The sequence below is a fragment of the Amblyomma mixtum genome, chromosome 4 (genome assembly GCF_055824585.1).
Source record: "Amblyomma mixtum isolate Tamu chromosome 4, ASM5582458v1, whole genome shotgun sequence".
NCBI lineage: Eukaryota > Metazoa > Arthropoda > Arachnida > Ixodida > Ixodidae > Amblyomma > Amblyomma mixtum.
The window spans coordinates 71,331,150-71,355,706 of record NC_143015.1 but is presented as its reverse complement, the minus strand read 5'-3'; the positions used below and the strand labels follow the sequence as shown (position 1 = coordinate 71,355,706).

At 49.1% G+C, this 24,557-nt stretch overlaps 1 protein-coding gene and 7 non-coding genes across 8 annotated transcripts; all 8 read right to left on the bottom strand.

Annotated features, from left to right (window-relative positions):
- Positions 1-9,912: 9,912 nt before the first annotated feature.
- On the bottom strand, positions 9,913-9,984 carry TRNAD-GUC (transfer RNA aspartic acid (anticodon GUC)). Its single transcript has one exon. It is a non-coding gene; the product is annotated as a tRNA-Asp (tRNA).
- A 90-nt stretch (positions 9,985-10,074) lies between these two features.
- TRNAD-GUC (transfer RNA aspartic acid (anticodon GUC)) lies at positions 10,075-10,146 on the bottom strand. Its single transcript has one exon. It is a non-coding gene; the product is annotated as a tRNA-Asp (tRNA).
- Positions 10,147-10,236: 90 nt separating this feature from the next.
- On the bottom strand, positions 10,237-10,308 carry TRNAD-GUC (transfer RNA aspartic acid (anticodon GUC)). The gene has a single exon. It is a non-coding gene; the product is annotated as a tRNA-Asp (tRNA).
- Positions 10,309-10,398: 90 nt separating this feature from the next.
- Positions 10,399-10,470, bottom strand: TRNAD-GUC (transfer RNA aspartic acid (anticodon GUC)). The gene has a single exon. It is a non-coding gene; the product is annotated as a tRNA-Asp (tRNA).
- Positions 10,471-10,560: 90 nt separating this feature from the next.
- On the bottom strand, positions 10,561-10,632 carry TRNAD-GUC (transfer RNA aspartic acid (anticodon GUC)). The gene has a single exon. It is a non-coding gene; the product is annotated as a tRNA-Asp (tRNA).
- A 90-nt stretch (positions 10,633-10,722) lies between these two features.
- Positions 10,723-10,794, bottom strand: TRNAD-GUC (transfer RNA aspartic acid (anticodon GUC)). Its single transcript has one exon. It is a non-coding gene; the product is annotated as a tRNA-Asp (tRNA).
- A 3,603-nt stretch (positions 10,795-14,397) lies between these two features.
- On the bottom strand, positions 14,398-15,606 carry LOC149346937 (uncharacterized). The gene has a single exon (XM_089541448.1). The coding sequence runs from the start codon at positions 15,604-15,606 to the stop codon at positions 14,398-14,400; it is 1,209 nt and encodes a 402-aa protein (XP_089397574.1).
- Positions 15,607-15,749: 143 nt separating this feature from the next.
- Positions 15,750-15,821, bottom strand: TRNAD-GUC (transfer RNA aspartic acid (anticodon GUC)). Its single transcript has one exon. It is a non-coding gene; the product is annotated as a tRNA-Asp (tRNA).
- Between the last annotated feature and the right edge of the window lie 8,736 nt (positions 15,822-24,557).

Below are 24,557 nucleotides of genomic sequence, written 5' to 3'. Positions count from 1 at the left end.
TGGTGTTAAGTGAGCCTTCCTTTACCGAAATCTCGACGTCTAGGAAGTTAATTGAGGTGTGGGAGAACGCGTGAGTGAACGATATGTTGGGGTGGACAAGGTTGAATTGTTCAATAAAATGTAGGAGTTCTTGCTCTGTGTCAGTCCAAATTAGAAAAATGTCATCCAAATAGGATGGGCTTGATGAGAGAATCTTGCAAGAATTTAGATTCAATACTATGCATGAAGATGTTGGCGTAGGCGGGGGCCATCCTTGTACCCATGGCTGTGCCATTAATTTGTAAGTAGTGTTGATCGTTGAATTCAAAGTTGTTGTATTCGAGTACGATTTTCGCAAGTATTTCTAGAACACGTGTGGCAGGAGACTCCTCTTTTCTATCTTGTCTGTACGCTTCGGTCAGAGATCTGATGCCATCGGAATGAGGAATATTAGTGTAGAGTGAGATTACATCTAATGTTACCAGAAAGGCACCTTCCGGAAGTTTAAGGCCCGCTATTTCGCGAAGGAAATGGTTTGTGTCTCGTATGTAGGATGGGTGTGTTGTTGGAATATGCCTGATTAATGTGTCAATGTAACTGGAAATTGGTTCTGTAATCGTGCCAATGCCAGATACTATAGGGCGGCCAGGATTATCCTTTTTGTGGATTTTCGGTAGTAAGTAGAATCGACCTGGCGACGGGTGTGGTGCGATGAGGGCTTTAGATAACCTTAGGGTTATGTCCCCTTTTTGCGCAAGCTGATCCAGAGTCTCTGCTATATATTGTTGGTATTGTGGAGTTGGGTCTTTTTCAAGAAGCTGGTAGAAGCAAGTGTTAGAGAGTTGTCTCAAGCCTTCCTCAATGTATGCTTCACTATCCATTACTACTATACCGCCTCCTTTATCTGCTGGCTTTATGGTTACATCTGTCCGTCTGCTGAGAGCCTTCAATGCGTGCCGTTCTTTTTTGGACAGGTTCGGTCTCCCTGGAGTGTGGCTTTTGTAAGCGCGAATTATGTCGTTCTGGACCGCATTAATATACATGTCCAAGTGTTTGTCTCTTCCCATGTTAGGAGTCCAGTGTTGGTTTGTAACGCAGAATTCTCTGCTGTCTGCACTAAGTTGGGGCCTATCACAAAAGTATTCTTTCAGTCGCAACATTCGTGCAAAATTGTCCAAATCTTTTAAAATTGAGAATTCATTGTATTTACTTGTGGTGGGGCAGAACGTAAGACCTCGAGAAAGAACTGATTTCTCGTCAATTGTTAGGGCGCTGGATGATAGATTAATAATGCTATCCTGGAAACCAGAAACAGAGCTTGTAGCAACGGGTTTATCATTAGTGGCTGCTCCCGTTCCAGAGCGTTCTGCTTGTGTTGTCGGTATTAATGTCGTTTGTGTCGTTGCGTTGAATTTGATGTTGGGGCTTGCCGTAACAATGGGGTGATTATTAGTAGCTACCTCCGTTTCGGATTCTTCGCGTTCAGCTGGGTTTGTCCACGCGAGGTGTGGAATCCCGTCCCTAATGAATTTCTTGCGTTTTATCTCGCGTACCTCGCGGGTTCTCTTTTCCTCAAAGAGCGTAAGTTCGGTGGCCTCAGGCGCGGTTAGGGGAATGTGTTGACGAGCACGACTCTCTTCTTTTTTCAGAGCCCCCAAGACCCTCTCAAAATGGCCAATCGTAACTACAAGCAAATCCAAAGAGGCATATTCTAGTACACGATTCCAATTATCCTTTTCCTCATCACACAGGTTACCCATTGATGGTGTTAGTAAAATTTGTAAACCTTTTGGTGCGATTTTGGATTGCATATATATCTTTAGGCTATGGATATGGAGTTCGTGCTGCCTTATTCGTTTATCCACGATTTTTCTCAACTTTAAAAATTTGGAATTATTTGAGGAGGGCTGTCGGTAGGGTGAGAAAGAGAGAGTCGGCGTACTCACGCGGCCTGATTGTCAGTGTTGACGAACGCGTTGTGCGGAACCACAGCACTTTCGGAGATCGTAGCGACACAGAGGGGTGCTTGGGATTTCCGGTCTCGAGCTGGTAGCGGCACCCATGTGGCCTTCCACCGTGGAAGGCGTTTGTCGCTGTGCCTGGTCTGGATGTCCTGAGGCTGCGCCGGGGCTTGCTGGAGTCCTCGTGCTGTTTTCGGTGGGTTTCTGTGCTGTGCTTCGGGAGGTTGGTGTATCTTGGTGGTTAGCCTTGGGTGGAGGTTGCTGCTGGTGGGGTCCGGTGCGTAGGACTCTTGTTAACTCGGGTCTCTCGGTGGTTCTGTTTCGTGTCGCTTCCCTGGAGGAGGTAGCGGGTATCGTGTTGCTATCCACATTGGGAAAAGGTGGCCGCGTTGGTGTTGGAAGTAGGGCTCGGCGGTGGGTCACGGATGATGTCGTACTGTCTCCATCGCGCGAAAGCCTTGGGTGCTGTAGTGGCATCTTGGCCCGACACCCAGGTGTTCGATGCTCCTCCACCTGTCGATGCATCTGAGGTGTGGTTGGGGAGTTTTCACCTTGTCTGTCCTTTTTCGGGCGGCTGGTGAGGACCTCCGAGTAGCTAGGAGCTGCTCGAGTGGGATGCTCCATGGTGGGGTGGGTATACTCATCTGTTGTCATTAGATGGTCCTGCCACTCTGTCAGGCGATGCCGATGGTAGTCGAGGAGCAGGTTGTAAATCTGCCACGCCAACACCGAAACCCCACGGAAACTTGGAAACCCCACGGAAACCAAGCAAAGATATCCCCCCGCCATTGTCGACGATGCAATTGAAAGGGCATCTAAACTCAACCGAGATGAAATACTAGATGGACGTCGACGCAGTGAAGAAACAGATCACCGGGCAAACTTGGTACTCACCTACACAAGTAATCCCCCCAACGTAAACAAAATCCTTAAAAAACATTTCAACATTCGCGAACAAAGCGAGCGCCTCGCAAAAATTTTCACTACTCCCCCTCACGTAGTCTACAGACGACCGAAAAACATTCAAAACATTCTCGTACACTCAAAAACACATAACCACCTTGGGTTGGGTTGCCGACCCTGCGCCAAAAGTAGATGCCACGTCTGCAAACATATGGAAACAACCAGCTGTGCGATAAGCACAGCCTCAGGCTTTAAATGGAAAATCAATGGCGACTTTAATTGTGACTCCTCCAACGTTATCTACCTCCTAGAATGTGGTGTGTGCAGTATGCAGTACATTGGACAGACGGTTAACCCTCTACGAATTCGCTTTAATAACCACCGCGCTCATGCCCTATCTCTCTCTACCTCCCCTTGTCAAAACACATTAATGACAAAAAACACCAATTTGAAGGACTTAAATTAACAGTCTTACAGGGTGGGTTCAACAACACCCGGGAACGGGAGCAACGCCAGTCGTACTTTATTTATAAGTTTGGAACAATTGCCCAAGGCATTAATGAGAACCTGGGCGCTTTGTCTTCAATACGCCCCCTGCAAATCCAGTACTGACCTTTGAGTGCCGGCCTGACAGGCCTCGCAAGCTTTCTCCCATACGCTTACACCGATGTCCTCATCGCACACCGCGCTCTTACCTTTCCCCGTTCGACCATCTTGACGAGAGCGGCGCCGTCAAAGAACCTAAGCACTCCCGCCATTCATAGTGGCCCCACGCGACGATTCTTCCCCAAAGTCGCCTCCGTTTCCGGCCTTTTCTTTTCCTTTTTTTTGTTGCTTTTGTGGGTGTGTGCAGGTGAGCTCATCTACACCCCACGTGTGTCTCGTTAAATTACACTCTCTGCCCACCTTGACTCATCCTGCCAAAGGAGTTGCACATGGCGGAAGTTTTTTTTTCCCGCCCTTTTGCTCCATTGTATCTTGTTTACTCGTTTAAGTGGACAACATTTGAGTGCATCTCAAATCTATGCTGTGCGTCGGCCACTGTTTGTCTCCATACACTTTGCTAGCTGTCCGCTTTGTTAGGACACAGTTCTCTGTCCATTCTCCCCTCACGCTATTCTTTTTTTTTCCCTTTCTCCTTTTTTTTCTTTTCTCCCCGCGACCGCATACGTGGGTGGCGGGCGACGACATTTACCCTCCCCGCTCCCTGTCCCGTTTGTGTATTTTTTGTTAATTTTTTCTTGTTTTCTCTTCCCTGAGCCGTTCTTCCTTCTGCATCGTCGGCTTGTTTTGGCTCATGTGTCGAACACCTGTACAGATGAAGACCCTTTAAGAAGAGAAGCAAGAACCATGTAACTTCAGTCTTGAAAAAGGACAGGCTCTGTCCGAAACGTCGACCCCCAATAAACGTTTACTTAAAAGAAGCGTTTCTCAATTTCGCATCTTATATATATATATATATAGCACAAAAAGATAAACGTACTTGGTTGCTAGAGGTAAAATGCAAAATTCAAACACGCTTCATTTAGGTAAACACTTATTGCTAGTCGACGTTTCGGACAGAGCCTGTAATTTTTCAAGGACAGGCTCTGTCCGAAACGTCGACTAGCAGTGAATGTTTCCCTAAACGAATCGTTTGTGAATTTCGCAATATATATATATATATATATATATATATATATATATTTCCGGAGCCCTCCACTACGGCGTCTCTCATAGCCTTAGTCGCTTTGGGACGTTAAACCCCATAAACCAAACCTTATATATATATATATATATATATATATATGCGGAACATATATGGTGGAGCGAGCGGCGACGGGAGCGGAGTCGATGGCGGCGCCATCTGTTGGAGCGCGGCTGCGGCGTTGCTGGGCAACGGCGGCTCAAGGTCGTTCGTGGGCCACGGCATACGGCTGAAGTACGACCACGCGACGAGCCGAGTTGGCTGGGGTAGTGCTGCTTTCGCAACAAAAACAGCGTTGTCATCCGCGTACGCAAGAACCTTAACAATTATGATGCTTGAAGCTGCAATCGGCGGATTGTTTCGTGATGGATCAAGCTTAAACAAAAGGGCTCGAGGTACAAGACAAAGAGAAGAAGAGACAGCTGACAACATTGCCTCACGGAGGATCGCACGGCCACTGTAGCACTAAGACGATAATTCACGATAATAGGCACCAAGCACCTGGCATATGTCATTTCGACTCCGTCTAAGATAGCGCTTCCGATATTTACATATTCTAAAGTAACAAAAAAAGAGTGTCATGTGATACATTATCAAATTTTTCAGCCAAGTCAAGTTGCATCATTCCGACTTCGCCTCCCACAGCATCGCGTTTCTAAGAAACTTGTTGCGGTGTTCATGTTCGTACAGACTGTGCAGCCTTTAATAGAACACGTTTGGCGTGGGCCTACCGATTGTTTCATAACATTCTGCATCCTCCTTGCCAAGACTTTCGTAAATAGTTTATAATCCACAAGGGTGAGGCTTATCGGTCGATGAGCACAAACCGACAGAAGTTTGACCAGACCATCTGATTTAGGTATCAGGGCAAAATGGGCTACTTTGTCTCATAGCCTTAGTCGCTTTGGGACGTTAAACCCCATAAACCGAAAGAAGGTGGCAGTTGATTTCCAAAGTGGTTTTTCATTTATTACGCAGTGCAGCGCCTGGTAAACACTAGTCTTAATTGTTTATAGAACGCAGCCCCTAACCCGTCAGGACTGCGTCATTTTGCGGCCCTTATTTCGTCTATTGCTCGCTACATTTCGAGTACACTGGTCGGTTTCTCAAGAATAGCTTTAACTTCATCGTCAAGCCTAGGCATGGCCTGCCAAGTATTCACGTTCGAAAATTTCTCCTCTTTGTTTAGTACGCGCCAGTAGCTCGCTGTACTGTTTTACAAATGCTTCTTAACATCCCGTTCAGTTGTAACGTTGTTGTGATGAAATACCTTTTGAATTCTTTTTTTTCCCCGTATCTCTTCTCGTCCCCTAGTGGGCGCTTGTTCGGTGTCTCGCCTCTCCCATAACCGCTATGCCAATACTCGCACAATGTCTCCCCTATATCTAGCATAAGCTCTTGTTTACTCGCCTTTGTTGATGCTGTGTGCAAAACCCCTGCGTGTTCTCTATACTCAGCAGCAATTCGAGTTGGCGCAGTAGATATTTTTTGTTATCTTAATTCATACGTCACAAACTTCATGCTCTTTCTAATGTTCTCATTTTTAAGTTTCAAAATTTTCCCAGCTACTCATATAGTTTCCTGATCGCGCTGCAGATAATTCTTTGAACAATTCTTTTACTTCGCTTACGTAACTGTCGTCATTAATAGTTTAGCATTATATTTCCAGAGTTTCCTGTTAAAGCTCGATTGTTTTTCCTTTGCGCCATTGCAAAACATAAGGCTGTGGTCTGTTAAGCGGCATATTTAACCGCTTAAGTCCTACAGAGTGGCACAAGTTCTAAAGAAATATACGCAGGATCCAGCCTCTCATGGCTTTCTCTTTGAAAGAAGCTGTACTTGAGTATACCGGGTGATAAAAGTCAATCAAGGACTTCTAAATTATACTCGGTGATTAGCGTTCTCAAGACACAAGGGCTCTGATCCAACACCAGGCTCCATTCAGGGATACATACTCAAGTGCAATCCCTCATCGCATGTAATACATCTTCCACATTTCAGTAGAGTGGTAAGCTGGGCTAGTTGGTTGATGTTCTGTAAAGAGGAAGATGAGCAGCGGCGGCCGCCGCTCCGCTAGCGCGCGGCGCGAGATCGCTGGCTGGATGACCGAAGCTCGGACCGGCATTTTGGCTAGGAGAAATATGCAGGGGCTCAAGAAAGGGTTCGAGACCGGGATGAGGCTGCAGCCGTCTTGAACAGTGAGCACAGCGAATGGCAGAGGCAGACCGTGTCGAGAGATGAAGACGTCGGATGATGTAAAGACGACGGCGCCGTCAGATGCGGTGAGGCAGGAGACAGGGACAGGAACAGATGAGCACGGAGGAATCTCGATGTCGTCAGCCACAGACAGTTTGCCCCACGAAGATGACGTATCAGGCGAGGGAGCACTGCACGGAAGAAGTTCGAGCTCGGCACGAGCGCAGTCGATGAGGGCCTCATGTTGGGAAAGAAAGTCCCAACCTAAGATAATGTCATGCGAGCACGATGAGAGAACGACGAATTCAACAGTATATAAGGAACCGTGAATGATGACCCTGGCTGTGCAGGCGGCTAAAGGCGGGATTCGCTGCGCATTAGCTGTATGAAGCGAAAATCCGGATAACGGCGTCGTCACTTTGCGAAGTTTGCGGCACAGTTTCTCATTCATCACAGAAACAGCAGCGCCAGTATCAACAAGCGCCAAGGCGGTGTGGCCCTCCACAGAAACGTCGAGCACATTCGCTGGGGACAAACGAGGCCTTGAACTTGTCGCCGAATACGCAGTTCTTGCCTCGGGAACTGCGGCAACTAGTTTTCCTGGCGCATAGGGGAATGCGGACGCAGTGGCGAAACAGAACGGCGCCGCGGGGATGGCGAACGGCGGCGAGAATACGGGCGGCGATCGGAGGCATCAAGCTGTTCGGCAGCCGACGGACGTGGCGGGGGCTGTGGTGCCGCGTAGACGTAGGTCCTGGGGTCATCCACGGGTGGTGGCACACGGCGTCGGCACAGGCGCGCAACGTGGCCAGGGACACCACATGCATAGCAAATAGGACGGTTGTCACGGGTGCGCCAAGGGTTGACACGAGCAGGAGGTGGTCGGGTTGGAAAGGCAGGCGGCGGCGTCGGAGGATAATACGAGACAAACGGCTCGGCTCTTGGTTTTCGAACGGCGTCAGCGTATGTGAGCGGCGCTGCAGCGGGAACCGGCGGACGAACAGGTGGTAGCGCTTCGGTCACTTGCTCGCGAATCACCGTTTGTAGGGTCGGATCCAGGTTGGAGGGAGGCCCCTGCACGCCGTGAAGAAGTGACAGCTGTCGAGCCACCTCACGTACAAAGTCTTTTATCTGGTCAAGTAGCGGGCTGTGAGAGGTTGTCACAGCGACGCTGGAAAGCGAGTCAGGCTACACGGAGGGTGGTAGCACCGGAATGCGCTGCTTGCGGAGCTCATCGTAGCTCTGACACAGGTTGAATACTTCGGCAACGGTAGTAGGGTTCCGGGCGATAAGCATCTGAAATGCTTCCGTTTCGATGCCTTTCAGGACATGCTTAATCCGGTCCGCCTCGGTCATAGACGAGTCTACCCTTGAACAGAGGTTGATGACATCCTCGATATAACTCGTGAACGATTCTCCCTGCAGCTGGGCTCTCACTCGCAGGCGCTGTTCAGCGCGCAGCTTGCGTACTGCAGGGCGCCCAAAGATGTCAGAAAAGGCTCTTTTGAAGGCAGACCAGGTGGTAAAGTCTGCTTCATGGTTCCTGTGCCATAGGCTGGCCACGTCCGAGAGGTAAAAAACCACGTTGTTCAATTTCATGGCGTCGTCCCACCGGTTGTGGCCGCTTACCCGCTCGTAGGAGGCAAGCCAATCCTCCACGTCGTGATCATCGGACCCGGTAAAAATGGCTGGGTCCCAGTGTCGGAGAGCGCCAGGGCAAACGACGGGCGTAGGCGAAAGGGAAGATGACTGGCTTGCGTCGGTGGACATGGCTGGAGCGGTCGCTCTGCTGCGAAGCTCCAGGACGTTGGCCAAAGGCTGTACCCCGCACCTCCACCAAATTGTAGCAGGATTTCCGGGGAAAGTAACTTAGCGACAGCTAGCCAAAATGCCGGTCCGAGCTTCGGTCATCCAGCCAGCGATCTCGCGCCGCGCGCTAGCGGAGCGGCGGCCGCCGCTGCTCATCTTCCTCTTTACAGTTCATCTTTCAAAAAGGGGTGCAGCGGACACGGTCATGGTCCTATTCACTGCTTCTTTTGACCGCGTTTTTTTTTAGTGCAGTGCCCCCTTTTTGAAAGACCACATTTCAAATGGTGTTCGAGTTGCTCCAAGAACCACCTATGATCCCGTTCCTCGTAAGGTGCATAGACACAGGTCATAAGCCACTTCAAATTAGAGAAGGAAAAATCGACAATCAGACGGCCAGAGGTGCAGGCAGTAACTGCTTCCGCAACAATACCCAAGTTGTTGCGAATAAAAATAACACAGCTTGCCTAGGTTCCAAGAGCATGACATACATATAAATGCTGTACCGCTGCCGTAATGGCTTCATCGTGCTGTCCGTTTGTTGTTGTCTTTCCACCTTCGTTTCTTGCATGGAGACTAAATCCAGTTCATTTTCAAGAAAAATTCGGCTAACCCGATATTTCCATCGCCTAGCCGTCTCCTACCCCAGACGTCAAAATTAGTTACTCGCAGCGTAGGCTCAAGGGTTTCTGCCACCTATAGTGCTAAACAAAAGGATCGCACTGCGCTTCCCTCGGCAAGCTGGGCAGCAGCTTGGCACTTGCTTTATAAGTGAGCCTGCAGCCAATGCGTAGTCGCATCACCGCTGGGTTGAAGCCATTTCCAAGCGTTTATGTCGTCTTGCCGCTTCTTCACCCCTCCGCTCCTTCCTTCTCGTTGAAGTTACGCAAAGGCCAACATTATCTACTAAATCCTGTCTTCGTGCTTGAAAGTAAGCGCACAAACGTGATTTATCTGATACGCCCCCAAGGCAGTAACCTTGGGGGGGGGGGGGGGGGGGGGGAGGGGTGCATATCATGACGAGCCAGTGTGTCACGGATGTCTTCCACGCGATACGGTCGCCTTCTGCGGTCCGCATGGAGAAAAAAACTATTTGAAAAAACAGTCCGACCTGATAGCAGATGTGACAAAACGACTTTATAATCCTGCTCCAGTGTGTCCGTAACCTCGTTTCTGCGGCCAAGGTGGGCCGCTGATATCGCACAGGCGGGGCCAATTCTACAAACACCCGTTTGCTGTCGCTGCCGGAGGCGGGATCAGGTTACTGGCCCCTATACCGACGTGGAGAGATTGCAGAATGCAGTCACTGTTGTTGGCCCTGGCAGACAATAGTCTACACCGCGCTTGAATGTGCCGGCATGGAGAGAAAAAAAAGAAAAGCTCCCCGTCGGGGAATCGAACCCCGGTCTCCCGCGTGACAGGCGGGGATACTGGCCACTATACTAACGAGGAGAGATGGCAGAGGGAAGCCACCGGTGTTGGCCATGGCAGAGAATTCTACTGGCCGCAAAAGTGCCGGCATGGAGAGAAAAAAAAGAAAAGCTCCCCGTCGGGGAATCGAACCCCGGTCTCCCGCGTGACAGGCGGGGATACTGGCCACTATACTAACGAGGAGAGATGGCAGAGGGAAGCCGCCGGTGTTGGCCATGGCAGAGAATTCTACTGGCCGCAAAAGTGCCGGCATGGAGAGAAAAAAAAGAAAAGCTCCCCGTCGGGGAATCGAACCCCGGTCTCCCGCGTGACAGGCGGGGATACTGGCCACTATACTAACGAGGAGAGATGGCAGAGGGGAGGCACCGGTGTTGGCCATGGCAGAGAATTCTACTGGCCGCAAAAGTGCCGGCATGGAGAGAAAAAAAAGACGAGCTCCCCGTCGGGGAATCGAACCCCGGTCTCCCGCGTGACAGGCGGGGATACTGGCCACTATACTAACGAGGAGAGATGGCAGAGGGGAGGCACCGGTGTTGGCCATGGCAGAGAATTCTACTGGCCGCAAAAGTGCCGGCATGGAGAGAAAAAAAAGACGAGCTCCCCGTCGGGGAATCGAACCCCGGTCTCCCGCGTGACAGGCGGGGATACTGGCCACTATACTAACGAGGAGAGATGGCAGAGGGGAGGCACCGGTGTTGGCCATGGCAGAGAATTCTACTGGCCGCAAAAGTGCCGGCATGGAGAGAAAAAAAAGACGAGCTCCCCGTCGGGGAATCGAACCCCGGTCTCCCGCGTGACAGGCGGGGATACTGGCCACTATACTAACGAGGATTTTTTTTTTCTTTATTGCCTGAATTGTTCATCCAAACACCAAACAAGATCACAGAAAGGAAGGACAAGCTTTCATATCACAATCATAATATTCTTCAGCCGTCCTTCGGCTGAATTTATGCAATTAAAAGTCTCTGAGATTTATCAGCACTTCCACGCGTTCCAGCCATACAGGCACACATTTCTGCACTTTTTGCTCATTTACATAGCTTCTAATACTTTCCCTAAAGAACTGTCGTGCTGAACGAGCATCAATGTCACCATTCTCAACAGACATTCTGCTTTTCCATATGCTATGCAAGGCAAACAACATGATAAGATCGAAAGGTGTGCCATCATCACTCTCTACTGGGAGGAACCTGATGCCATGTGGGTTCAGGGGGAGTTCTTTTTTGAGTGTCCGCTGGAGAACATCCCAAAGAAAAATGGCGTCCCAGCACTCCAGAAACACATGCTCGATGGTTTCGTCCTTTCGGCATATGATGCAGTGCACCCCCCAAGGCACAAAAAGTCCTTTCTGGTCCATCCACTTTTTGACCGTTAGCGTACTGGTGTGGAGCTTAAAAAAGAACGTCTTAGCCCCAGCCGGCACCGGCATCCTCTTCACTCTTTTCAAAACATTTTTCCCTTTTTGGAAAGAAAACATCGTCCTATACAATGGCTCAGGAAGCACAACATCACACAAATCTTTGTACAGCTTTTTCCGACTGACACCACACAAATATTCTAACGAAAAACGGACAGTCAAAAATCTGCAAGCCAAAACAACTTCCTTTAGGAAGCCATAAATGCCTCCCGGTATGTAGTCAGTCGAGACAACGAGATTCGGTAGAGCTCGTCCCAAGCGCAACTGACAGACGGCACGGAGAAACGGGTCCTTTGTTTCTCTGAGAAACATAAAACGATGGACGATTTGGCGCAGAAAAATGTGAGCAAGCCCAAGGCCTCCTGAACTGACTCGCCGAAAAAGGTTTGTCCTACTTGTCCTCTCCCAAGAGGACCCCCACACATAAACAGCGAACACACGGTGCAACTTCTGAGCATTGACTCTCGAGCAGTGTAGTACTTGCAGTACGTACCAAATTTTGCTGATTAAAAATAAGTTGCAAGTAGTTGCTCTAGAAAATATTGACCAGTTCCACCCTTTCCATTTCCCCACTTTCTCCTGAAGTTCAGTCGATTGACTTCTCCAGTATGGGTCACTGTCTCGGTAGAATGCAAGTGGAGCTCCGAGGTAACTGACGGGGGTCGTCACAAAGCTAATACTGGCGAAAGTACCGGGGGTCACAGACCAGTCGCCATGCCAGAAACCCAAGCACTTTGCCCAGTTAACTGAGCTCCCGCTTGCAGCACAAAAATCTCTTGCAGTTTTTACAACTTGTGTGATGCTGTTGTAATCAGTACAAAAAACCGCGACATCATCTGCATAAGCAAGCACTTTCACTACTGCTTGCTGTAGTTTGAAACCTCGTATTTGCTCGTGATTTATGATGCTCAGACAAAAGGATTCTAAAAACAAACAAAATAGGAGGGGAGAGAGGGGGCAGCCCTGGCGTACTGAGCGCTGTACTTCAATTCTCTCCCCCACGGACTTGTTTACTATTAGCCTGGTTGTGCAGGCCTCGTAAGCCATGGCCACTCCCTCTTTAATAACGTTCCCGACATTAGCATGGTCCAGTATACAGAGAAGAACATCATGGGGCACTTTATCGAATGCCTTCTCAAAATCAATCTGGAGCATTGCTACTCCATCTCCCGCAGCATCGCAACATTCTAGAATACTACGGGCGACGTGAATGTTGGTGAAAATAGATCTGCTTTTAATTCCACATGTTTGGTGCTCCCACAATATCTTTTATCACGGTTTGTAGTCTTTTAGCTAGTACTTTCATCAAAATCTTATAATCAACATTGGTGAGACTTATTGGTCGGTACGATTTGACACTACGTAACTTATTTATGACATCTGTCTTTGGAATTAAAACTGTGTGGGATGAAGCAAAGGATGGAGGCAGCGTTTTCAGATCATACGCTTCGTTAAAGACCGCTTGGAGAACTGGTGACAGCAGTCCTTTACACACTTTGTAAAAGGCTGCGCTAATCCCGTCTGGCCCCGGCGACTTCCCGGGATTTAGGTTTTCGATTGCACTATTCACTTCTTGCAGCGTAATAGGCTGTTCCAACAATTCTTTGGTCGTCTCATCGAGCCGCGGCAGTAAGGGCATATACTCTGCTTTGAAGCGCTCAACGTCAACTGTACTTCGAGAGAACAGCTCTGCATAATATTCAAAAAAAGCCCGTTCTATTTCCTTCGAGTCGCTCGTGACACGCCCTTTCCATTCCACTTCTGCAATGTGATTTCTACGAGCGTGCCACTTTTCTGTGCTTAACGCTCTTTTTGTAGGCGCTTCTCCCCTTATCAGGTGTTCAGATCTCGCTCTGACAAGTGCACCACGATATCGCTCCGCATCTAACATCTCAAGGTTGTGTTTGAGCGCTCGAATATCTGTGATGAACAAACCCGGTCTCTTGCACTCTTCTTGCATTAGGCGTTGCAGGTTCGCGCGCAATGCATTTTCTTCAGCTCGTTTTTCTCTTGCCACTGCGCTTCCTCGTTCCACAGCCATTAGTTTAAATTCTTGTTTAAAACCCTCCCACTTCGCTGCAAGTTCTGTTACCCTCTCCTGATTCATATTCGCAACAAGTCTTTCTACATCATTCATGAAGCCGTCATCCTCCAATAATTTCGAGTTTAGTTTCCACATTTGCCAGTTGAATTTCTTTCCATTGTTTTCCTTATTACCGATCGTGAACGTGACCAAACAGTGATCACTAAATGACACTGGGCGTACCTGATACTCCAGACACAAAGGTACAAGGTCAAGGGATACATATGCCCTATCTAAGCGAGCATGACTAGATGCCTGGAAATGTGTGAACTGAACAGTGCGTCCAGCCCCCAAGCATTCGGCGACGTCTTCCAGACCACACTCATTTATCAGATCAGCAAGAACAGTTGTGCTAGCATCACTGAACGATCGGCTACTTGTTTTGTCATCCGCTGAAAGCACACAGTTGAAATCTCCAATCATAACAACAAGCCTCTGGCAGTTGCAACATTGGCGAAGGCTTTCAAAAAACTCGCGTCTATCATTCATGTTATTTGGCGCGTACACACAGATTACACGCCATTCACAAGATCCAAACGATACATCGCAAACCACAAGACGACCCGACCCACATGTCATGACGGACTGAATCACGGCATCAAGACACTGGCGCACAAAGAGAACACATCCTGCTGACGCTCCGACAGCGTGGCTAACAACAGCATTGTACCTCGTTGTAAACTGACTAACCATTCTCCCGGCTTCCTCCTCACCATCAACTTTTGTTTCCTGTACAGCGACTATGTCTAACTCCTGCTCGCTAAACAAACGAAACAACTGATTTTGCTTCCTTTTCGCAGCCAGCCCTCGAACATTAATAGTCGCGAATCGAACTGCTCTTTCGAGCCGTATCATCGCTTAGGGGAGAAAACCCGGGAGCATGGTCATACCTTTAGCCGAGGCAGTGGCTTGGCACCACGCCGTCACAGCCGCCTCAGGACTGAGAAGGGGGTGGCGCCCCCGCCACCCGGTTCTCTGAGAGCACGTTCGGCCGAGGACGAAAGGGCGACCGCCGCGTCGGAAAAGCCGCTTTTGTGGGTGGTTCCTCGTCGGCCACTGTCTCGGGAGCCTCAGTTCCGTCCGCACTGTCCTCATGAGCACGCTTTGATGCCGCACCGCTGCTCGCTGCCTCGACGTCATCCATGGCTGCTACCTCAGAGGCTGCCAACGTGTTGAGGGTGTCACCTGCGCCTGCAGCTGCGTCGCTGATTCTGGGCCCGCTTGACGTAGCCACACAAGCCACAGGAACTTGTGGCTCCTTGCCAATTTCTCCGGTGGCTTTAGTCTCAGATGAAGGGGTCAGAGGCGTAAGAGACCCTTTTACTGCAGCCTTGTCGCTTTTCTGGCCAGCTGCTTCTTCGGCATCCGCCTCATCCATGAGGAGCTCCGAAATGTCACTCGTCGCAGGCCCGGTTACATTCGCGTACGTCTTGACGCACTGCGTCTCGTCGTGACCGTACCTGCGGCAAAGAGCGCAACGCGGAACCTGGCAATCCTTACGGATGTGCCCAGTGGTCTTGCAGCGGAGGCAGAGCGGCGCCCTGCCAGGCACGACGAGAAGAGCAAGCTCACCTGCTACCTTTAGCTGATGAGGGATATCGTCAAGCTTTACTCCGGCCTTAAGATTCAGGGACCCGGTGCGTGTGGTCGAGCCCTTTTCACTTACGCCCGGTGCACGCCACCTTTCTCTGGTGATGTTCGTCACTTTCCCGAACGGCAACAGCGCTGCACGTATATCTTCATCTTCCACGCCATAAAGCAACCAGTGCATCTTCAAACGGACAGCCTGGTTATTCGGGTCGACGATTAGGCACCGGCGATCCTTTACCTTCGCCTCGTTGAAGGCCAGTAGCTTCCGTGTCGTCTCCGTGTCCTTCAACGTCACCGCCCAAACGTGATTCATTTGGTACGCCCCCAGCGCAACCACATCTTGGAGCACACCAAGCAGCACCAAAGCGTCCCTGAAATCTTCGACTCGGTACGGCCGAGCCCTCACATCACCATGCATGAAAACAGTATTCAGCGCGATACGCCCGGTTGGCAAACTTGGTAGAATAACCTGATACTCGTCGGCCGAGGTATCAAAAAACCTGTTCCCGCGGCCCGGCTGGGCCGCTGATACCGCTCGTGACGAGCCAGACATCCCGCGACCGTATCGCTCGAAAGCCGGAAGTGGAATGACTATACTAACGAGGAGAGATGGCAGAGGGGAGGCACCGGTGTTGGCCATGGCAGAGAATTCTACTGGCCGCAAAAGTGCCGGCATGGAGAGAAAAAAAAGACGAGCTCCCCGTCGGGGAATCGAACCCCGGTCTCCCGCGTGACAGGCGGGGATACTGGCCACTATACTAACGAGGAGAGATGGCAGAGGGGAGGCACCGGTGTTGGCCATGGCAGAGAATTCTACTGGCCGCAAAAGTGCCGGCATGGAGAGAAAAAAAAGACGAGCTCCCCGTCGGGGAATCGAACCCCGGTCTCCCGCGTGACAGGCGGGGATACTGGCCACTATACTAGCGAGGATTTTTTTTTCTTTATTACCGACTTGGCCGGAAAAACGAAACACAAAAATACAATGACATGAGAATAAAAGCACTGGTCAGTTTCTAGCTAGTGCACGATGATAAAATGGGTTAAATGATTTTAGTTGGTCGAGGACAGGCAACCACTCAGGTTGCGGAGCTCACTGTCCGAAAACTTCCTGTGTGTACATGATGCTTTCAATGAAATACTGATGTGCAGGATGCACAACAGCATGTTCATGCCTGACATCCATTCGCGTGCGCCATAGGCTATGCATGCAGAGCAACATTAGCAGGTCGCAAGGCACTTCACCTGTTTCTGCACATGGTAGGAAGCGTATTCCAAAAGGCGTCAAAGGTAACTCTTTTTTCAGGGTGCGTTTCAAGACATCCCAAAGAAAGACAGCGTCATGACAGTCGAGAAAGATATGTTCTATAGTTTCCACTTTCTTGCAAATAAGACACTCTACTGACCAAGGTACAAAAAGGCCTTTGCTTTGCAACCATGGCTTCACTGGGAGGGTTCCAGTATGCGATTGAAAAAAGAAAGAACGCACTGAAGGCTTCACCGGCATTCTTTTGACACTTTTTAGCACATCCCTTTCGGGACCCAGAAGATAAGCACTGCGATAAACAGGCACTGGCAGAAACACATCAAGCAGGTCCTTGTACATCTTTTTCCTTGTTACAATGGTTAGATACTCATCGGAAAATTTTGACTGAAGAATACGGACTGCTGCAACAACTTCTTGCAAAAAAGCACTTAACCCACTCCGCCCTGCAGACATAGATGACACAACATAATCAGGCAGTGATTCTGACAATCGCACTTGTATAACAGTTCGCAGAAAATCATTATCTTGACGCAAGAAAAAGAATCTAGTGACTATCTGTCTCCGAAATAAATTTGACAACCCTAGCCCCCCGTTCCGCACCTTGTGGAACAGATTGCATCGGCTGGTACGTTCCCATGTTGACGCCCAAATAAATGTTGCAAACACTCTGTGCAACCTTTGCACTGAAGTCCTTGGCAAAGTTAACGCTTGCAGAACGTAAAAAATCCTCGCTACTAAAAACATGTTGCACACCGTAGATCTTGCGAACATGGAAAAGTTGTGACCGCCCCATTTGCTTGTCTGAGCTATGACTCGTTCGGTTTCATGGGCCCAATACTCTTTGCTTTCTCTGTAGTTGGTTAGCGGCACGCCGAGGTACTTTCCTGGCGTGTCTACCCACTTCATCCGACAGAATACTTCTGGCGTGGCCTGCCACTTTCCATGCCAAAAACCAAAACATTTCTGCCAGCTTATCGCGCAGCCACTTGCATCACAAAAATTTACGGCTTCTCTCACCACTTCTTGCACGCTTTCCTGGTCTCTGCAGAACACTGCTATATCATCTGCATATGCCAATACCTTCACTTCATTATGACAAAAGGCGTAACCTCGAATGTTTTGCGTAGTTAACAGCTTTAAACAAAAGGGCTCCAGGTAAAGTGCAAAAAGCAGCGGAGAAAGAGGGCAACCCTGCCTCACTGACGACAAGACAGGAATACTATTACTCAGGCGGTTATTAATTATGAATCTTGATGTACAGCCATCATAAACCATTTTCACGCCATCAGTGATGATCCTACATTCACATGTTCCAAAAGCACGAACAAAATTTCATGTACAACTTTATCAAACGCCTTATGCAGGTCCAGTTGCATCATGGCGACACGACCCTCCGTTGCATCACAGCATTCAAGGACACTTCTAGCTACGTGTATGTTAATAAAAATGGATCTTTCTTTTATGCCCAAGGTCTGGTGTGGGCCAACAAGGGTTTTAATTACTGTTTGGAGTCGTTCGGCTAGCACTTTCATATAAATTTTGTAGTCTACGTTAGTTAAGCTTATTGGGCGGTAACACTCAACTGACTGCAACCTACTCGGGTCGTCCGATTTTGGGATCAACACCACGTGGGAAGTTCGAAAAGACGGCGGAGTTAACTTTCTTTCGTAACACTCGCTTATTACGCGCTGTAATGCTATTGCCATTTCTGTTTTCAAAGCCTTGTAAAGTGCGGCACCGAGGCCGTCCGGCCCAGGCGACTTGTTCAAGCTCAGCTGCTGTATTGCAGCTTCGATTTCTGCTGCCGTTATGGTCTCCTCAAGTACCTTCGCCAGGTCCTCCTCGACTCTTGGCATTAGCGACAGGAATGCAGTTTTGTAATGTTCAACATCAGGCGTTTTAAGGCTGAACAAGTTTTGGTAATATTCCAGAAACGCCCTTTCAATCACCTCAGATTCGGAAGTTACGTCATTGCGATAACAAATTTCCTTTATCTCTTTCGAAACTGCATACTGTTTTTCGTCGCTGAGCGCCCTTTTTGTGGGCGTCTCCCCAAGCCAAAATCTTTCGCTGCGTGCCCTTATCACAGCACCTCGATATTTCGTTTCATCTATTAGTTCAAGCTTAGTTTTGGTCTCTTTTATTTCTTGTCTGTACAACCCCGGCTTGACGCCTTCCATGCTGAGCATGAAATCAAGCTCGGTACGAAGTACCTTTTCTTGCTGTTTTTCTTTACGCTTTAAAACACATGCTCTTTCTATAGCGGCCACTTTCACGTCGCATTTAAATTGTTCCCATGTTTGTATAAAGTCTCTCTTTTTCTAACAAGCTTTTGACTGAGTCTTTTAGTTTCTTGCTAAACTCGTCATCCTCCAACAATGAGTCATTAAATTTCCATAATTCCCAACTAAACTTGACAGTCCTTTTCCTCTCCCCAAGTGTGATCACGACTAAAGAATGATCACTGAAGCTGACGTGCACAGTCTGGTACTGGGAACACAAGGGCACAACTTCAGAAGGAACATAAATTCTGTCCAGCCTTGCGTGACTAACGCCTTGGAAATGCGTGTACTGTGCTTGTTCTGAACCTTGCATTATAATGCCAATATCTTCCAATTCTGCTTCATTAATCATCTCAGACAGTAGCTCGGCACTCGTGTCCTGCAGGGTTTTGTTGCTTGTTCTATCTTCAGGTCTACACACGCAGTTGAAATCTCCAAGCAATAGTACACGCTTTTCTGTCAGCAGGAAAGGTTGAACACGGCGAAGAAAGGCATCTCGTTCGGGAATTCTATTAGGTGCATATACACACACAGCTCTCCACTCTACACCAGAAAAGTAAAAATCGCATGCTACAATCCGGCCACTTTCACAGGAAAATACAGTTTCCACAGCGACTTTGCCGTTTCGAGTTAAAATCAGACACCCTCCCGACTTTCCTTTTGCATGGCACACGCAAACACTGAACTGTGCACGGTAAATTTCTGCCATCGCATCTGTCAACTCTTCGCTTTCAATTTTTGTCTCTTGAACAGCCAACAGATCGATTTCGTTTTCGAACAAGAGACGTTTAAGCTGATTTTGCCTTCTTCGCGCAGAAAGACCTCTCACGTTCAGTGTGGCAATACGCAAGCTAGATGTTAGTTGAGGCGCCATCTAAATGGTTGGGATTCGCCGCTCTCAAAGTGACATCGGTTTGCAGCTCACCTCATCAAAAATCCTTCCAGCTTGCAAAGTACGGCGGTGTCAGCACTGAACCCGATCGAAGACCGGGTTACCAACACGAAGACCCTGCAAGGCACCTCCGCTAAGTTGGAGGGACACCCGACGAAGTCCTACGATCAGGAGGGATGTTCGGCTTGGGCTTGTAGGCCGCACGTCGAACAGGAGGCGCTTTGGGAAGAGGTTCCTCATGGTCCGTCCCGTCGTAGCTCGTCGCCTTGTCATCAGCTTCGTCGTGCGTCCTCTTCGCTGGCAAAGTTGACGCCGCGGGCATCTCCGTGTCAACGTCCTTCTCGTCGGTCGATTCCAAAACCGTCTCAGCTGCACCTATCGCAGCATCATCTGCTTTTCCCGCGTCCGCCTCAGTTCTGGTGTCAGGCACAGGCGGTTCTTCTGAGTTGGCAGCCTCATGTTCCGTGGGAAGCGTTGCTTTTTCTGAGGCTATGCTTTTCGGTACTGCGTCTTCCCGACTCTCACCGGTCGCCTCTACTGCGTCGACTTCGTCCATAATATGCTCCTCAGTAGTATCCCTACGACCAGGACCAGCTACGGTAGCATATGTTCGCACGCACTGGGCGTCGTCGTGGCCGAAGCGACGACAGAGCCCGCAACGTGGCACACGGCACTCCCGACGTATGTGTCCGGTGCCGCGGCACCGGAGGCAGAGCGGAGCTCTGCCAGGAACGTGGACGAGTGCGACGTCCTCTCCAACACGCAGCTGGTGCGGTAAGTCCTCGATGGTAACGCCCACCTTCAGCTTCAATGTCACTGAGCGCGTAGTAGACGACTTGTCGACGCAGCCTTTGACTCTCCACTTGTCCCGAGTTATGTCGGTCACTTTTCCAAAAGCCGCCAGAGCTGCCTTCACGTCGTCATCTTTCACGCCGTGTAGCAGCCAGAACAGCTTCAGCCTGACGCCCTGGTTGCATGGGTCAATGACCACACAGCGGTGGTCCTTGACGTTGAACGCCTCCGCCTGTAGCATTTTGTTTTTTCCTTCTTCATTGCAGAATGTCACGGCCCAAACATGATTCATCTGATATGCCCCGAGGGCAAACACTTCCGGCAGCAATGACAGACGCTCAAGAGCGTCACGAAAGTTTTCAACACGGTATGGCCTGGCTTGGACGTCGCCATGCAAAAAAACGGTATGCAAAACACTCGAACCTGTTGGCAAATGCGGCAAAATCAGCTGGTAGTCCTCGTTCGGTTTGATCGTACTCCTGATACCGCGGCCCGGCTGGGCCGCTGAATCCTCTCCTTGGGAGCCCATGATACACACGTCCGTCACGCTCGGTGGCCGGAAGTCGAATCGCTATACTAACGAGGAGAGATGGGAGAGGGGAGCCACCGGTGTTGGCCATGGCAGAGAATTCTACTGCCAGTAAATGTGCCGGCATGGAGAGAAAAAAAAGAAAAGCTCCCCGTCGGGGAATCGAACCCCGGTCGCCCGCGTGACAGGCGGGGATACTGGCCACTATACTAACGAGGATTTTTTTTTTTTTTTCTTTATTGCCGATTTTGACGTACAAATCAAGAGGTTACAAGAAATAAAACATGGCGGCCACACTTCGGCCGACACGACTTTAAAATTTTTTGAGCGACATTAATCCATCTAGTACAGTTATCCATTGTGGTGGATCAGGCAGTGCGTTGTACACATTTCTTAAGCGCACAACGCTCTCAATGAAATGTTCGCGAACCGGGCGAACAACCAAGTCAGCGTGTTCAAACTGCATTCGTGTTTTCCACACCGCGTGGAGGCCCAGGACCATAATGAGGTCATAAGGTATTTCCTCTGAGGGATTCACAGGCAAGAAACGTATGCCGTACGGATCCAGGGGTAACTGTTTTTTTAAAGTTCTTTGGAGTACATCCCAATGAAAGATCGGGTCCCAGCAGTCTAGAAATACGTGTTCTATTGTTTCGGGTTTCTTGCATAAAAAGCAGTCAGTGTTCCAGGGAATGAAGAGTCCTTTATCGTGAAGCCAGGTCTTAACTGGGAGGGTGTTTGTATGTAACTTGAAAAAGAACGATTTGGCGGAGGGTAGTATAGGCATTTTCTTCACTCTTTTTAGGACGTCCTGTCCTGGGCCACCGCGATGTGGAGAACGGTACAAAGGTACAGGGAGCATGACATCTACAAGGTCTCTGTAGAGTTTTTTCTTTGTAACGGTTGACAGGTACTGCTGGGAAAAACGTACATTCAACAGCCTATACGATAAAACAACTTCATGCAGGTATCCAGTCACCCTTCCGCACATATTTTGCACAGACGAGACTACGAATCCAGGCAGAAGTCTATACAGTCTTACTTGTATAACTGTGCGCAGGAAGATATCATTCTGATCCCGTAAAAAAACAAAGCGTGCCACAATTTGTCGCAGAAACAAGTGAGCCAGGCCAAGACCTCCTTTCTTTACAGGCAAAAACAAATTCGTTCGACTGGACCGCTCCCAAGTCGAGGCCCAAATAAAAATAGCAAAAACCCGGTGCATTTTTTGAATGCTCATCCTCGCCGCACACAACACATTCATGACGTACCAGATTTTTGATATCAAAAAAAGGTTGCAGACAGTGGCTCTAGAAAACATCGACAGTTGCTTGCCTTGCCACCCGTTCGCCTTTTCTTTAGCCATCAAGGCTTGATCCCTCCAGTACGGTTCAGGGTCGCGATAATTTCCGAGAGGCACACCAAGGTACTGCGTTGGCACCATTGACCAGGTGAGCCGACAAAAGGCTTCTGGTGTGTCCACCCAATCGCCATGCCAGAAGCCATGACTTTTATCCCAGTTTATCTGGGCTCCAGTCGCATCACAAAACTTTTCGACGACATTAGTTGCCTCTCTAATGCTATCTTTGCTGGCGCAGAACACCGCGATGTCATCCGCGTACGCCAGAATTTTGACTTCGGCAGCCTGTAGTCTGTAACCTGTTATGCGCGCATTATGTTCCATCGCCAGACAGAGTGGCTCAAGATAAGCGGCAAACAGCAGTGGTGAAAGGGGGCATCCCTGCCTCACCGACGAGAGCACGCACAAGCTATCAGTGAGCTCACCGTTAACAATAATACGCGTTGTACATTTTTTGTACGCCATCGTGACGCCTTCCGTAATCACACTGCCCACATTTGTGTGTTCAAGTATGCAGAGCAATGCCTCGTGCGAGACACGGTCGAAGGCTTTAGCCAGGTCAAGCTGCATCATCGCGACGTGATCGCCCAGCGCATCGCAACACTCGAGCACGCTTCGAGCCACGTGCACATTCGTCGCGATAGTGCGGCCTTTAATGCCACAAGTCTGGTGTGGTCCAACCAACTTCTTAATAACACCTTGCAGTCGCTTTGCTAGAACTTTGGTGAATATTTTATAGTCGACGTTAGCAAGAGTTATTGGGCGATATGAGCCTGGCAACAAACGTTTCTGAGCATCATCACTCTTCGGGATTAGCACGATATGCGAGGTTGTGAAGGACAAGGGTAGTCTTTTCTGGTCATACGCTTCGCTAACAACGTGATAAAGAACTTGGGCAACCTCAGACCGGAAGGTTTTATAGAAAATGGCCCCTAAGCCATCCGGCCCAGGTGCTTTCCCGACTGCCAGCTCATTTATTGCGCATTCTATCTCACTTGGTGTGATTGGTTGTTCTAGCTGTGTCCTTACTACTTCGTCAAGCTTTGGCATCAACGGAAGGAATTCTTTTCGGAAACAATCTTTAAGGTCCCGTGGATGGCTTAGAATTTCTTTAAAGTGCTCGGCAATCGCATGCTTAATTTCATTTCTGTTAGACGTGACGTTTTCACCTATAGCTAGTTGGCGGATTTCTTTTTGACATGCGTATCTTTTTTCATCTGAGAGAGCCCGCTTGGTTGGCATTTCTCCCGCCCACAGCTTCTCGGACCTTGATCTCACTACTGCCGCCTTGTACTTCTCCGAATCTATCCGTTCAAGTTCAGTTTTCACTTCCTTTATTCCTCTAACACACAGACCAGGTTCAACATTCTCCATACTAACAAAAAACTGCAGTTGCTGGCGAAGCTTTGTCTCTGCTTCTTTCTGATTGCGTCGAATGACACTACTTCTTTCAATAGCCATTGTTTTTACTTTCTGCTTAAAATCTTCCCAACAAATGGCGTAACTTTCTGGCTCGCTTGCAGTCAAATTTTTCAGTTCTTTCGTTACAGCGTCGACAAAAGCTTCGTCATCCAACAGCTGCGCATTCATTTTCCACAAGTCCCAGCTAAAGATTCGTTTCCTCTGCGTCTTTCCAAAGGCGGCCGTTACCAAGCAGTGATCGCTGTATGCGATGGGTTTCACTTCGTACTCGCTACACATTGGTATCAATTCGGCAGAGACATATAATCTGTCTAACCTTGCATGGCTGTCTTGCTGGAAGTGTGTAAACTGCGGACGAGTACCGCTGGCGAAAACGCTACCAATGTCTTCAAGGTCATATTCGTGCACAAGTGTATTAAGAAATTCTGCACTCTTGTCACGAACACGCGAATGTTTTGCGCGATCATCAACATTGCAAACACAGTTAAAATCGCCTAGCAGTATTATCACTTTCTGACAGTTTAGGTACGCCTCAAGCCTTTCAAAGAATGCCCGCCGTTCCATGTCAATATTCGGCGCGTATACACAGATGACGCGACACTCCAATTCGCCAAAGACGATATCAGCGATTAAGAGGCGTCCACTGTCACATGAAAATACTGACTGCACGCAGATTCCAAAGTTGTTGCGTATGAATATGGCGCAACCACCTGATCCACCAATCGCGTGAGTAATACACACATCGAAATGAGCACGAAAATTGGACACCATTCGGTCGGTGAGCTCCTGGCTCTCAATTTTTGTCTCTTGGATTCCCACTATATGTAAGTCATTATCTAAGAGAAGGCGACTAAGCTGACATTGTCGTCGTCTTGCTCCAAGGCCCCGTACGTTTAACGTCGCTACCCGTAGCGCTCTTTCGATATTAACCGCCATGGCTACACGGTAGAATGGTGCCCATTA

Excerpts from the sequence above, each read along its gene's own strand:
- LOC149346937 (XM_089541448.1), bottom strand. The coding sequence starts at position 15,606 with ATGTCTGGCTCGTCACGAGCGGTATCAGCGGCCCAGCCGGGCCGCGGG.